Here is a 13,857-nt window from a genome sequence, read left to right on the forward strand (position 1 = left end):
TTCCAGCTGCTTACCGATTGATTCTGAATCGACTAACTTCAGATTAAATGTATATTTGACATAAATAGCAACCCCACCACCCTTCCTTGGTCTGTCAGCACGAAACACATTACCCACCCATTCCATTATCCATATCAGTGATTGATTTTGTCAGCCAGGTTTCAGATAGCACAACAATATCTGCATCTGTTAAATTCACCCAAATTCTAAGCAGATCCATTTTGGGTAACAAACTGTGAACATTAAGGTGAATTACACTCAAACCAGACATGGATTTCACATCAGATGGCAATGGAATACACTGCAACTCAGGGCATGGATTTGGATGCACATTGCCAGATAAAAGCAGCAATGAAAATATTAAACATCTCTGTTTACCATAAGTATATGAAGAATCTGTAGAGTTTTTTAAATGAGAGTCACAGTAATGTCTGCCATCAAATGCAAAATAGTCATTTAAAATCAAAAGATTTTGAAGCTGAAGAATATCTCTGGGTAGCAACCAGGCTAGATTTAAGTCCTCTGCCAACTCTTTTGGCATTTGAGGGGAATGCACAAAGGCTGAACAGTTAAATCCATAGGCTATGTCCAAAGAGCCACAAATATTGTACGATGTACTCACCCAGTATAAATCACTTGATCTTAGATTCTGCACAAACAATGAACAAAGCAGCATTAAGAGAAGAGCCATGTTAGCAGAAGATGTTAGCAAAACCATGAGGAGCTGACAGGGCCTCAGGATCCAAACAGAGCCTAGAGACGGTAGCTGGGCTGCTAGGGCCTGGAGCCTAGAGATGGTAGCTAGACTGCTAGGGCCTGGAGCCTAGAGACGGTAGCTGGGCTGCTAGGGCCTGGAGCCTAGAGACGGTAGCTGGGCTGCTAGGGCCTGGAGCCTAGAGACGGTAGCTGGGTTGCTAGGGCCTGGAGCCTAGAGACGGTAGCTGGGCTGCTAGGGCCTGGAGCCTAGAGACGGTAGCTAGGCTGCTAGGGCCTGGAGCCTAGAGATGGTAGCTAGGCTGTTAAGGCCTAGAGAAGCAAACAGGGCCTCAGGATCCAAGTAGAGCCTGGAGAATGGAAGCTTTTCTGCAGCAAAGTAGTCCATAATCCAATTGAAAAATTATTTCTTCTAAAAACCAAAGAGCTCAATCATAAAATCTGCTAAAAATTTTACTCCATATATGAGCATAAAAGCAAACAAATGAGTATAGATAAGAGGACAAACACACATCAAACAATACATGCCGCCATCTTGGATTCTGTAGGCCTATTTCTTTATAGAAAGAGTGCTTAATTATACTGTTTAAACATCCCTATATTGATCTTCAGTGTGTCCCAGTGAGGTCTTCATCTGATGAGTCTGATTTCTCTTTCCATGGCCTGCTCTCCACCCAAAGCCTGAATCACGTCTCTGTGCTGCCAATACGTGGAGAGGAAAGAAATCTGGACTGATGTGGAAAGACAGACAGCGGTGTGGTTGTTGCTGTAGTAATCAGAGCTTGGCAGCGGTCAGTCACTCTGAGTGTAGCAGTTTGCCATTATGATTCTGACCTTTCACCTCAGTGTAATAACTTTCAGATCCCTGGCTTGTAGCATGGACTGGTAGCTTTGATCAATTTATATACCCATTCCTTGTGTGTGTGTGTGTGTGGTAACTGGTGAAAGCAGGACCTGCCCAACATTGCCTAACACTGATGTATGTGAAGACAGTGGGCTAGATATATATGTACCCAATATTTTGTGCTACAAACAATGTGTCTCATTTACTAATAATTGCGTACAATTTTCTTATTTATACGCACATTTGAACTTCTCACGAGAACTTTCCGCCTAATTCACAACACGTGCGTACGCATATGAGTTTGTTCTCAAACTCGTTCTTCAGTTAGTGAATTTGGAGTCTTCTAAATGAGCGCCCCCGTGCACGAGGTCAGTAATTAGCATAATTCACGCCCAAACCAGCTCCATATAAGGGCTTTCCACAACGAGGCACTTGTACAGAGAAGGACAATTATGGCACCGAAAAAAAAAGAAAAAGAAAAATAACTTTCACGATAATGATAATGAACGTGAGGTTTTGCTGTCGGAGGTGGAAGCAAGGAAAAAATTGTTATTTAAAAGTGTATCCACTGGCATAACTGGCACAGGTAAAAAAGAAGCATGGGTTATGGTAACACAGGCTTGGAAATAAGGTGGTATAGGGTGAGAGCGGTTGGTGGTGTGGCTTAGGTGATTTATTGCATAAATCAATGAGGACTTCTCTGGGCAACCTAAAGCGACTGAACAGCCATTCGTCACTCTCAGCGAACATATCTGTACGCTCTCTCTCCTTAGAGCACGCGCCGCCAGGGCCGTGCAGAGACCTTTGGAGGGGCAGGTGCTCAAAGTATAAAAGGGGCACATGGAACAAGGCTTTAAATGGCGCTGTTCAAAATATCAATACAGCTATATATTGTGATGCATTCCTTGCGGATTCACGTATCGATATGGATGGTTATGTATTGATACAGCAGCAAATGCTTTGAAGCAAAGAAACAATAGAGAAGACAATTTTAAGTTTAAAATAATAACAGCTCTAGGATTAGAAACTGAAATGTCTTAAATTGTCCCAACCTGATGGCTTTTTCTTCTCTGTTTTAGCATTAATCTATTATTTTAACCATCACTACTACTCTTGCACCTAATCAATAAGTCCACCTTAAATATTGATACAAAACATAAAAAAACTGATCCACTGGAATATAGTGATTAATATTATTATTACTGTTGTAGTTGTTATTGTCTAAAATTGAACACCTTTGCAATGTAAACAAATGACAGGCTACATTTGTTATTCATATCCTTCACACTGCACTTTGATGTCAGGTATATCATGCATTTTTTTATTGACATTGATATTTTTACATATATTTCCAGAGAGATATTATTGAGTTAAAGGCTAAAGTGGTCTTTAAAAATGCGCGTGCGGCCTGAGGAATTTTCCCGGTCAGGTGAAAGGTCATCATATTGTTCATTTATTTACGACTAAATTATTATTAATTGTAATAATATTATGATTGGGCATTGGCAGGCATTCACAAAAGGGTATGTTATTACAAAAAAAAATTAGAGGAAATTTTGCTTTGACAAAAGGGCACTTTTGGGGCAAAGGAGCAGGTGCTCAAGTGAACCGGTTCTTTCAGACAATTCGATCAAATAAACCAGTTGAAAAAAAAAAACGGTTCACCGGTTCTTTTGCGCTCGATGTAATGTCATTAGCGATGACTGCCCTTAATTCAAGCCTTCAGTTTACCCGTGCTTATAACATAAGCACAGAATCAGTTCAGAATCAATCATCAAAAGAATCAGTTCAGTTCAGACGAGCTGTGAGTCAGTCTGCTTCACACTGAATCACACATGCGCAGTATCATCAGCTCCTCGGTTCTCGACGAATCAGACGCGTCTGACAGAAACGGTTCTCAATGAGCGCTTGAGAACTCCAGACCTGATGTTTAGATATACTATTCTTCAATAAATATATTTGTTTGACAGGGAAGCTGTGCGCAAACAGGAATATATATTATAAAAAAAAAAAAAAACACCCCAGAAAAAAGGGCACTTTCTCTCCAGGAATAAAAAGGGCAGGTGCTCAAGCACCCTTCGATGTTTATGTGTGCACGTGCCTGCGCGCCGCGATGTCTTCAAGCAGTACCAAGTGTGCCATGCCTCTAAACACAAGATGAGACACTAATCACATATATATATATATATATATATATATATATATATATATATATATATATATATAGTTTTAGTAAGAAAGTTTTTGATGAATCATGATTTATTCATGAAAACGTCCGTATGCACATTTCATGCAAAAATCTGTGCCTACGCATATTTAGTGAATGAGACCCATTGTCATGAAACAACATGGTTATACTGTATTATAGCACTGCTCACATATCTACAGTGTAAATGAGATTAAACACCGAGGAGTGTCGTGGTTTTGGGCATAGATTCAAGCGACACATTGTAGAGCAACTGAACAGCATTTATTATTGCCTCATTTCTTTACAACTCACATTCAAGCACCTGACCCCCAGCACCTAGTAGTTCCGGTACTTCCTGTTAAGACCTTTCATAATAAAACCCCCTTTCCATAATAAAACCCAATACTCCACATCCCCCTTTCTAGGAGATGAATGCAGAATTAAATGAACATTTACTGCATGAATGAAAACATTTTTTTTTCTCTTTTACTTTTTACAACTTATTGAACACTTTCCTTTACGGTAACTCTTTTGTATTCACAGGTCCAGTCTTTGAGGCTTTATGACACTTCTACCTGACCTGGTTCTGACAGGACCCGGGGAAACTGCCTTTGGAGTCTTAACTGCAGACTCTGAACGGTTCGGTGTGAGCCTGGTGTCATCAGTTGGACAGACTGGTGTACTTGGAATTTGAACCTTTGGTGTGCTTTCAGGTAATGGCAATAGATGATGTCTATTTCTCCTGATGACTCCTGAAGGGCTCTCCACGATGTATGAGCAGGGAGTAGAATGAGGTGAGATGACAGTCCCTTCACTCTTGGTGTCTGTGATCCACACAGGTTGTCCAGGAGAAAGCTGAGGAAGATCTCTCACACGATGCCTTTTGTTGAACACTGAACTGTCCTTTAGTCTCCTCTCTCTCTCTCTCTTTTTGACTGTAGCCTCATTTGGCAGGCTGGGAGTGAGCAATGAGGGAAGCTGAGGAACTGGCGTACGAAGTCTCCGTCCCATTAGTAGTTGCGCTGGGCTGTATCCATTAGCCAATGGGGTCGCTCTGTAGGCTAAAAGTGCAAGATATGGGTCTTTTGCTTTCTTTAGAAGTCTTTTCACCGTCTGGACGTGACGCTCAGCCTCACCATTGCTTTGAGCAAATTTCGGACTGCTAGTTACATGACTGAAACCGTATGCCGCTGCAAAGTCTTTGAACAGCTGGCTAGAAAACTGAGGTCCATTGACACTGTAGAAAAGCTCTGGAATGCCATGTCTGGAGAAGATTGATTTTAGGTGTACTACCGTATCTTCAGATCTTGTGGGCGTCAGTTTTGCTATCTCCACAAATCTGGAATAGTAGTCCACCACCAGAACATAGTTACTGTTGTTAAGCGTAAAAAGATCAGCTCCAACTTTTTGCCATGGTCTTTCAGGGAGCACACTGGGCATTAAAGGCTCCACTGAATTGGCACGTTCCTTAATGCATGTGGTGCAGTTTTTTACAAGCTCATTGATTTGGCCACTCAGACCAGGCCACCACACTGTCTCTCTAGCTCTCTCTCTGCACCTAGACATTCCCTGATGTCCCTCATGTAATGCTATGAGAACAGAGTTGTGCATAGTGGTAGGAATCACGAGTCTGGTGCCTTTCAGTAGCAGTTCATCATGTATCGTTAAAGTGTCTCTGTGAGGCCAATAGGCTTTGATTGGACCTGTGAGATGGCTGTAATCTGGCCAGCCTCTCTGACACAATGACATGACTTCAGAACATGTGCTGTCTGTCTTTAGTTGTTCTTTCAGTTGTGTGATGTACGCTGGGCTAGCAGGTAGGCTTCTGATTATTTCATCGATGTAGATGTTTGTGTCAGCCATTAGACCTGCTGCAGCTTTAGAATCTGAATCCATTTCGACAGGTGCACGTGAAAGGGTGTCCGCTGTGAAGAGTGCTTTGCCTGGAGTGTGTGTGATGGAGTAACTGTACCTCATGAGCCTGAGTCGGAACCGCTGAATCCTGGGTGGAAGCTCGGTTAGGGCTTGTAGTCCCAGCAGACTAACAAGTGGCTTGTGATCAGTTTCCATGGAGAAGTGTCTCCCGATGAGGAAATCTTTAAATCTTTCACATCCCCACGTTAATCCAAGCGCCTCCTTCTCCACCTGTGCATACCTCTGCTCTGTCTCAGTTAAGGAGCGTGAGTCGTATGCTACCGGTCTCCACTGCTCACCTTCTTTTTGAAAAAGGACTGCACCGAGCCCGTAGGATGAGGCATCAGCAGACAGCTTAAGGTCTTTGTTTGGATCATAGAGTGTGAGAACAGGACTCGATGTCAGTTCACTTTTCAGCTGATCAAATGCTTTTTGTTGTGCATAGCCCCAAACCCACTGGTTTTTCTTTGAAAGGAGATCTCTTAGGGGCTTATCTTTTTCAGCCAGTCCTGGAATAAATTTACCTAACTGGTTGATCATCCCAAGAAATCTGCGCACTTCGCTGACATTTGACGGCTCTTTCATTGCTTTGACTGCTCTGATTTTGTCCGGGTCAGGTTGGACTCCCTCCGCAGACAAAATATGTCCAAGGAACTTTACCTCCTGTTTGCTTAAGTCACATTTCTCCATATTTAGTGTGACACCAGCCTCTTGCAGTTTGTGAAGCACTGTGTGAAGTCTGACATTATGTTCCTGCTGGTCCTTACCCCAAATGAGTATGTCGTCCATGTGACAAACCACACCTGGTAGCCCATTCAGAATCACTGAGATTCTCCGCTGAAAATGTTCTGGGGCTGAGGCTATACCAAAAGGAAGTCTGTTAAAATAGTAACGTCCGAAAGGGGTAATGAATGTTGTATAGTGTGCTGACTCAGGTGACAACGGGACCTGCCAAAACCCTCTGTTTGCATCTTACTTACTGAAGACGACTGCTCCAGCCAGGGATCCCAGTGTCTGTTCCACTGAAGGTAAGATGTACTTTTCTCTGCACACTGCGTCATTGAGGTGAGTGAGGTCCACGCAAATGCGCACCGAGTCATTTTTGGTTGGCACAGGGACCATACCTGAGCACCATTCAGTTGGCTCTTCAACTCTGCTGATTACTCCCATGGACTCCATTTTTTCCAGTTCCTGTTTCACTTTTCCCAACAAAGGAATGGGGACACGTCTTGGGGTGGCCAGGGAAAAAGGAACAGCGTCAGGTTTCAGCTTAATAGTATAAGGTTGCTGCATTAACCCTAAACCCTGACACAGCTTCGGATATTTCTCATTTAACTCTTTCATGTCTATGCTATCTGCTCTAGACACAAGGTTTAGCTTGACACTTGCCGGCCTGCTCAACAGCGCTATGTGCAAATCTTCGATAACATATACGTTTTCCTCAATTTCTTCTTCACCTTCGCACAATGTTTCTCTGCACATACCCAATACCTTGAGAGGAGTGCCGCCAGGTCCAAACAATGGTCTGTCTGGTTTACGTAACTCTGTCACATTTTGTTTTATGCTGTAGTACATCTGGGCTGGGATAACTGACACATCTGCTCCTGTGTCTATCTTAAATCTGACTTTGTGGTTTCTGATGGTAAGATCTGCATACCAAGGATCTGAACCTGCGTCCACAGAACCAAGGAACATGGGTGTGTCATTATATTTCTCTGTCTCTATCACATGCACGGATTTAACAGACTTACACACCTTACAGAAATGTCCTCTTTTACCACAAGTATGACAGGTCACATCTTTTGCTGGACATTGAACTTTAGCATGTGCAGGTGTTTTACCACATCTGTAGCAGGATTTCTCGTTTGGTGTTTTGGACTTCGTTGTGAATTTTGGCTGAGTTGGGGACTTGTATTTTGGATACTGTTGTTTTGGATTCTGTTGTTTTCTATATTTCACAGACACAGCGTCTAATTCCATGTTGTTCTCTCCTCTAATGTCTGTTTGTTGCCTTTTTATGACTTCAGACGGCCGGGCTTGATTTACTGCCTTCTCCAGCGTCAAATCCTTGTCCATTTGTAATCTCTCAGCTAAGCTAGTGTCTCTGAGTCCCACAACGAGGCGATCTCTTATTAACTCATCGTGTAGTGCACCGTAGTTGCAGTTTTCCACCAAAGCACAAAGTGCGGTGACAAACGAGTCAACAGTCTCATTAACTAGCTGCCCTCTTTGGTTGAACCGGGCTCTCTCGTAGATAATGTTTTTCCTGGGCACGAAATATATGTCCAAAGTGTCTCTTACCGCTTGGTACTGTTTTCTATGCATGTCCGATAAAGCTTGACCTCGAAGAATGTCATCCGCTTCATCCCCCATACAGTAGATGAGCGTGTTTACCTGGTTAGCCTCTGAGCTAAGATGCAGATTGCTGGCTAGACGGAACCTTTCGAATCTCCTTATCCACTTTTCCCATTGCTGAGGCTTAGAAAAATCAAACGCTTCGGGAGGCTGTATGGTGAATGTGGCGTTCGGGGGTGGATTTGCATTAGCATTGTTGCCGCTGTTTATCTGTAGCTGGGGCGATAGCCTGCGAGGCAGCGTATGCGGTGCGCTTGCTCCTGCTCCCTCTGTATCCGACATTATTTTCTCCCGATAAAACCTTCTTTTTCACTCCCAGAACAGCTTACTTTCACTCCCCGGCGATTAAGCTCTTACTGCCGCCCGACTTCTGACACCATGTCGTGTTTTTGGGCATAGATTCAAGTGACACATTGTAGAGCAACTGAACAGCATTTATTATTGCCTCATTTCTTTACAACTCACATTCAATCACCTGACCCCCAGCACCTAGTAGTTCCGGTACTTCCTGTTAAGACCTTTCATAATAAAACCCCCTTTCCATAATAAAACCCAATACTCCACAAGGAGCTCTTGTGAAACACCCATCAGAGACGTGTTGTCCTCCATCCCAGAATTATTATTATCAGGATGTATGCCTGATTAATGCTTACTTATTTCTCTTGCTTTTTATAAATTAGCTCCTTTACTCTGAGAGTTTGGGAAGAGGTCAAGTGCATGTCACAACACTGCTGTTTCAGCACAGCGCTGGATGCCTTTGCTCCATATCAGCATCCTTGAATGGCAAAATATAAAAAAATGCACATAAATATCAAAAAAGCCCTTAACAGGACAAGTAATTAAAGGTGCTCTAGAATGTGTTGTACTATTTAAAATTTGTCTCTGATATCTACAAAGAGGGTATGTGGCTTATTTAAGGGCATTTAAAATGTCCAGATGGTTTTACAAGTCAATTTTGAACCCTAGAAACTGGCTCTCGAATGAAATGGTCTGTTTTTACCTTATTTGGAAGGGTCATGAATAGTAATGCGGAGTTCTGCTCTGATTGGCTGTTTCACTGCGGGCTCATCACAGTATCTCTGAGTGACAACAAACAGGTCCAGCGTGACAATGGAGAGATTAGGCGTTCAACAGTACATGTTTGAGCCTGTTTCAGATGAAGATGCCGATTTTGAGGAACAACCAGTTGTTTTAAGATTGGAAATGGACGCTTCTGAGAGGTAAGTTTATTTTTTATTTTCAGTAAGAACTTAACTTTCACGTCAATTCTAGAACTTCAACCTTAACGTTAATTAGCAGATATCATTAACTTTACACGTTAAGTTATAACGTCAGCAGTCACAATTTTATTTTTAGCATGATAAAAACATGTAAATTATTATAATTTCAACGTATAATTTTACAATGATAGGTTTTTCATGTTGAATCAAGAACAGAAAACAACGAACTGTGTAACGTTTAGCGCGTGAATGTATTGTTTGGAAAAAATATTTACAGTAAGTTAGCCTATTGAAGTAAGCTTATTAAAGTCGATCTATTTAGCCAACAAAAGCACAGTATAGAAGCCACTCAGTATAGTCAATGTCATGTTTACTACGCTGCTTAGGGCTTAGCCTAATGACAACAAAAACTTACATCAAGGTCTATCTTTTTTTTTTTTTTTTTTTTTTTTACAGGTGTACTTGTGGAAATGTGCACGCATGGCCCTCGGGAGAGAAAATATATGTTGCAGGGAAATACCACAGGTATTTCACAAGTACACTGGATAGAAATGTATTCAACCTATGTGTGTGCTTTCTGCTACTTCCCAAGTATGAAAGGTTACTGTAAATAACAGTGCCATTATGATTTTTTTTTTCTTTTGCAGGTCACAAGAATAATAGAAGTGCCTAATACAATATCATGCATGTCAGACCATCCTGGCCTTGATCCTGTGTGACTCAATATATACTGTATTCTTTGCAAAATGCAATGAATGTATATAGAGCTGACCATGGGCGTGTTAGAGTCAGAAGGATGAAAAGGTAAGGCCAGTTTCACACACTTGTTACATTTTGTGTAAATAATTGGGCTCTGTTGCATCCATATTACATCATGAGTTTAATGCATTGCACAGCCATACTATATGATATATGTTAGAAAAGAAGAAACATGCGATTATGACAGATACTTATTGATTTGACACTTTTATTATGTCTCAGCAGCATACATACATGACCCATAATTACCTGTGAACAAAATAAACACTAAAACACACTATATGTTTTTCTCTCTCCTTCTCTCTCTGTAGGCAGCGCTGTGCATAAGAAGGGAGTTTCCTCATGCTGCTGGATGCATGCAGAGCTTCTTCCTTGGAAGGTCTGTCATGCTGAGAAGACAGGTCCGGAGGGGGATCACGGACAACCTCTTCAAAAACAGTATTCAACAAGTTGATGACACAGCCTGTAAAGTATAATAAGTTATTTATTTATTTAAATATTCATTCTATTTGCACATTTGTAAGTATTGTTTAAAATAAATATTTTTTTTGGAAAAGATGTTGTCAATTGTGGCCGGACAGCATTCTCATTGAAGTGCTTCTTTACAAGGTACAACCTAAAGGATAAGAAAAACAAACACAACAATTGTTCATATTGTCATAGGGAATAAATCAACTTTTTTATTTATCATTAAAATTATGAAAATATAAAAAATAGCACTTATACTAATACAATAAATCTATACCATTCTGTAAACCGTAACCTCTAATTGAAAGGCACTACACTGCATTTTGGTTGTGAAAACCAGTTTGCCTAGACAGAAAACAATAGTATGCCCCCTTTCAAACATAACTGTTTATGTGTTGTGTTCTGACCTTTGTTCAAGTTGTGAGGGAGAATACATACCTGCATAGCATTCCAATGAAGGGGAAGACAACATTTTTAGGTGAAAAGTGCAAGATGACTTTGTGAAATGACTCCACAGTTGATGTCTGGTAATGTGGGCTCAGTTTCTCTACATCTGAAAGGACTCTCTTGTTTATCAGGAACCTATGAAGCCTATTCAGTGCTGTTGAACCTTGGGGGAAATCAGTGTGATGATGTTATTTATAAAACACATAAATATCATAGGATTAACAAAACATGCTTTTTACTGTTTACTTGGCAAATAACACATTGAGGTTACACACCTGGATGAAACCACTTGCTATGGTCCTGAGACACCCTTTGTTCATGTTGACACTGAGGGAACGCTGGGTCAGAATGTGTGTGAATATCTTAAATGTGGTTCATGATATAGGTCCATTTGGCTACCTTCTCAGGTCCTGAATCAGAGCTGCTGGCAGACCAGTACAGGTGGTTGGTGATGCTCTTATGCCACTTCTTCACTATACTACAGTCCTTCTCTCTGGAAAATCCTGATGAAGTAAAATTTACAGGCAAAACAGATCAGATTTTTATTTTATTTGATGCAGTAAGCTTTTTCAGAAATATTTATACTAATACCGTGAATATTTGAAATGTATTTTCTTTCAAAGGCACAACCATTACCTTTCACCATGTGCCAGACGTCATAATAGTGATTAATTTTACTAACTAACCCTTTAAAAACTTTTTTATCTGGGGTTGACGGTCCGTAACAACACAGTCCAACTTTATACCGCTTTCCTCCAGGAGGTCCAAGCTTCTTCTAAGGCACTCCTTCTCCACGTGGTAGCTTCCCCCTACCTCATTGCTCTTAGTATAAACACACAAGTATAAAATGTATATGTAATATCTCCATAAATTACATATATAATAAGAAGATTAGCGCGACGTGGTCGGTTTCTGGCACGGGCACGGATTTCGAAGACCAGAGACCGCTAGTGGGAACCTGTGGTCATTGCTTATTTTGTTTTATTTATTTATTTATTTATTTGTTGTCCATTTCGGTTTTCTGTGTTATTATGATTTTGAACATATGGAAGAATAAATATCCTGATGACCTTTAGTCTTGGATTATTATTATAATTTGTTGTGTAACCGGTGGATATTTTTCTGCTAAGTTAATTTTTGACAGGTTTAATCCTGTCTGGCGCCGAAGGTTTTTTTCTTTAAAATAGTTATTTAAGTTAGGGTGGCTACCACCGTTATAGAGTGGCGCCTGAACAGGGACTTGAACTGAAACCTGCTTTAACACTTGAAACTTGAGCTTTTGATTTTGACAATCCCTGTGAACTATTGAACACTTGAAACAAACAAAAAAAACTCTGAAACATTGTGATTTGAAAACTTATATATATATATATATATATATATATATATATATATATATATATATGTATTATATTTTATATATATGTATGTGTGTGTGTGTGTTGGCCAGGTGAGAGTTTGTACTGGAGTGCTCCAAGCCAGAGCAGGAGAGGACATGTGCACACGGGTTCCAGGATGAACAGGGCTGAGTGGAGTGGGGGTATGATCAGTCAGTTAATAGTGTATTCTGTATAACAAACCTGAACAATGATGTTGTAATGTTTCTTTTTCAGTGTTTACTCACCCTTCAATGTGTTCCTTGCTCTATGTTTAATAAATGGCTGTTGGATTAAGTTTTCCCAATCCACAATACATTACCGTTACTTGCAACATGTTTCTTAACAAAAATCCTAATAAACCTCAATCTTTAATCCAAATATCTTCCAGTGAAAATGACAGAATTCTCTTTGGTGACATAAGCTAGGCTTCGCCGGTCAAAACACATCCCTAATTAGGCCCCTTCACCCTCCTCCACTTTTAGAGTGAAACACCCCCATCTCAACAACCAACCAAGCAACATTTGAAACGTAGAAACAAGACCACCCATTTTTATTTTTTTGTTCAAATGTACAGAAGATCCACCACTACTTCCTCGTGACTATGGCTAGTCTTCATCCCCTGTGAGTGGCTGACCTCATAAACTCTGCAGTTATCGCAGGTTTTCCTAGATCTGCGAACAAGGGTTTTACAAAAGCAGATGGATTGCAACTGGAGTTCTGACGCCACTACGAATGATCAGATGAAGTGTGACTGCACACTGGGGGAAGCGTGTCATGTAACAGACTACATAGACACTATGTTTAAACAGCATTACCGAGAACAAATGATCAAACTGATGCTTGCAGTCATAGAGAATCCAAATCATGATTGTACCGGGGATACCAAGTGTGTAAAAAATCTTAAGAATGAAATGAATGTTGTAAGAAGCCTGAAAAATAACCCATGTCCTGATTTGACTATTATGTTTATTACCAGTAAATAATCAGTCTGTGTAACGACTAGAAAAATTCTGGATGTGGTGTCTGAATGTGACGATGAGATGGACATTAACGAGGTTCTCTGTCTGTGTACATGTGTAACAGATTTATATACATTGTTGGTTTCAAAAAATTATGGTTCCATGACGTGAGATTGTTCAAACTTACATCAACTACATACTAGAACAAAACATGCTGGCCTGTAGAGATTTTCTTTTCTGGCTAGACCACCTGTAATGTCATTATTACTGTTTGTTAGTAATGCCAATTTGACCATTTTCTTCACTATTTCAAGGTATGAATGTATATTCAAAAATGTATTGTTGAAATAAAAAGTTGAATAACATTTTAATCTTTTGTGGTTTAAGAAACAATGGGTCTGAGCTCATGAAAAATGTGTTAATGTTATATTTAAAAGAAGCCGTCTCGATTTCAAGAAAAAATATTTGTACAGATCCTTGTGTTGCATTCTATATTCACACCGACGTATATAAACATGGTAAAGCAGAGAACACAAAGAGCTCGCTATTACAGCAGTACTGTTTGCAAAAAAAAAAAAAAAAAAAACAGACACTCAAACAAAAAACTTTT

At 40.4% G+C, this 13,857-nt stretch overlaps 1 protein-coding gene across 3 annotated transcripts in view; it reads left to right on the forward strand.

Moving 5' to 3' along the window:
• The window catches only part of LOC113092497 (threonylcarbamoyladenosine tRNA methylthiotransferase-like), a 90,871-nt gene extending 77,327 nt beyond the window's left edge, over positions 1-13,544 (forward strand). For 2 of the 3 annotated variants that reach the window (XM_026258125.1, XM_026258126.1), the window contains 2 exons: positions 12,360-12,449; positions 12,863-13,544. In XM_026258125.1, the coding sequence (XP_026113910.1) occupies positions 12,360-12,449; positions 12,863-12,897 (125 nt within the window). In that variant the 3' untranslated portion in view covers positions 12,898-13,544. Of the gene's footprint in view, positions 1-4,289; positions 4,401-12,359; positions 12,450-12,862 lie in introns of those variants that run through there. The other variant, XM_026258127.1, reaches the window with a different exon arrangement.
• The last annotated feature ends 313 nt before the right edge of the window (positions 13,545-13,857 follow it).

This window comes from Carassius auratus, unplaced genomic scaffold, assembly GCF_003368295.1.
Source record: "Carassius auratus strain Wakin unplaced genomic scaffold, ASM336829v1 scaf_tig00214606, whole genome shotgun sequence".
Taxonomy (NCBI): Eukaryota; Metazoa; Chordata; class Actinopteri; order Cypriniformes; family Cyprinidae; genus Carassius; species Carassius auratus.